Consider the following 2,082-nt stretch of genomic DNA (forward strand, 5'->3'; position numbering starts at 1 on the left):
GAGAGAGAGAGAGAGAGAGAGAGAGAGAGAGAGATACGCTAAAGATTTGAAGTTATGTTGATGGTCTGCTACTCTATCTTCGGACCGAATGTCAGTGATAAATGGTCGCTTTTAAGGACAAGGGGGCTAACTCGGATCTCAAGGGTTTCTAGAAAACTCGACCTACACCAAAAGTGGGCATTGCCCTACCTATAGGAGAAGTTTGATTTCACTGGAGTGTATAATTTGTTTGGTTATAGAGAAAACTCTCCTTTCTTTTAAAGAAATTGAACAAGGGGCAAAAACTTTACCTTCGATTTTCTCAAAGCAGCATTTTTTGGGATAGCCTCCTTGTGCTTTAAAGCAATCAAATACCGTCGATGCTGCATGCTCTCACGTAAGTCCGTTTGAGTATTTTTTTCACACCAGAGATAAAAAAACCCTAGATTTTTTAATGCTGTTCCTCTCATGAACCATGCATGAAAAGCAAGACAATTTTGATGATGTTGAAAGGTACATCTTTGACAGTGTTTTGGGAGGGTTCTAAAAAAAGATTTTTTTTAAAAGTTGGGCTTAGGTGGATTCTTGCTACAGTGACGATATTGTAAATGCATAAAATCTGCCATCAGAACAGATGGAAAAGATCCCACCCTAATCGCAACAGAAGTGACCCTTACTACATGCTAAATAGAGCAGACCAGGTCACAATCTTTCGACTCTGTTCTGGCCACAGCAGACCTAAACACCATATGCACACTAAATTAAAAGTGGGAGAGTCCGCGATCTGCGAATGTGGACACGACCAAGGAGATGCCAAGCATATCCTTAAGCACTGTCCGCGCTACGCCACCCTTCGTACACAGACGTGGCAGAATGGGACTCCTCTCAAGAAAAAGCTCTATGGCAGTCTCTCAGATTTGAAGCGGACTGCACAGTTTCTGTGCGAAATCGGACTGACTGTCTAGCTGATTGATTGATTGAGTAGATGTTTTACGGCACTATCGACACAATTCTGTCTAGCTGCTCTCATCGAGAACAAGGAAGAAGAAGAAGAAGAAGAAGAAGAAGAAGTAAAATGCACGAGATTATTATAGAAGGAAAAATAGGAGTTTTCTAAACTGTAAATGACTGTTATAAAGTATTAATGAGAATTGTAAGCTGTAAACAACTGTCTCTTCATGTGTTTTAATCCAAAATCCGTACGTACAATACCGTAATACAGACTTCAACATAAGTTAAGAGCCACTTGCAAATTTGGCTGAAATTCCCCGAGGACTTCCGAGCAGCACGCGGTGCGTTTCCCCCTTTAGGAAGCTTTGCAGTACACATTATAATGTTAATCCATTAACACTTTCAGAGCAAACCAATTTGAAACATTCCTTGCTGTCTTTTTTTTCGAATTTCTAAAAATCAGGACTGTCTGTAAAGGTGGTCTTTAACTTATGTTGAAGTCTGTATAGTTTATGGCGTATTGTTTGACTAAAGAGATGCACACCACACAATAAAAGAGAGCCCAGTTCAGTTCGCTCACCTGTCAATCATTTTGCCATTTCTCGTCTTTTCCTCCACGGCGATTTTTTCAGTGACTGTCTTCAGTCTCTCTTCTTTCACCTGTGACAAAAGAGATAAAGATATCCGCCAATTATCTTTGTTTTTGTTTTTGTAAAGTGTTTTACGGCGCTCGCAACTGCATAGGTCATATGAGCGCGCGCCAATGATCAAAAGTAAAGGCTAGCTTGGGGAAAATGATATCAAACTCAGTATCAAGATGATTCGCGGCTTTAATGCTTAAGACAAAACATACGCACACAAGCGAATGAATACAGACACATACGCACAAACACACATACACATAGACACACACTCACACATACACACATACACACATACACACAAACACACGCACACACATGCACACACGAACACACGCTCACACAATACACACACAAACACACACACACACACACACACACACACACACACACACACACACACACACCTGCTTGAGGTGGTCTTCTATCCTCTCTCTCTCATCTATCAGACTACGATGAACAGAGTTGATGCTCTCTCTTTCTCTGTCTCTGTCTCTGTCTCTCTCTCTCT

At 41.1% G+C, this 2,082-nt stretch overlaps 1 protein-coding gene across 1 annotated transcript in view; it reads right to left on the reverse strand.

Moving 5' to 3' along the window:
• LOC101854439 (hillarin) overlaps positions 1 to 2,082 on the reverse strand; it is a gene marked incomplete in the record, with an annotated part of 44,794 nt that overhangs the window by 9,109 nt on the left and 33,603 nt on the right. The window contains 1 exon segment of the mRNA XM_013087485.2: positions 1,511 to 1,590. Coding sequence (XP_012942939.1) covers positions 1,511 to 1,590 — 80 coding nt within the window.

This window comes from Aplysia californica, unplaced genomic scaffold, assembly GCF_000002075.1.
Source record: "Aplysia californica isolate F4 #8 unplaced genomic scaffold, AplCal3.0 scaffold00592, whole genome shotgun sequence".
Classification (NCBI taxonomy): domain Eukaryota; kingdom Metazoa; phylum Mollusca; class Gastropoda; order Aplysiida; family Aplysiidae; genus Aplysia; species Aplysia californica.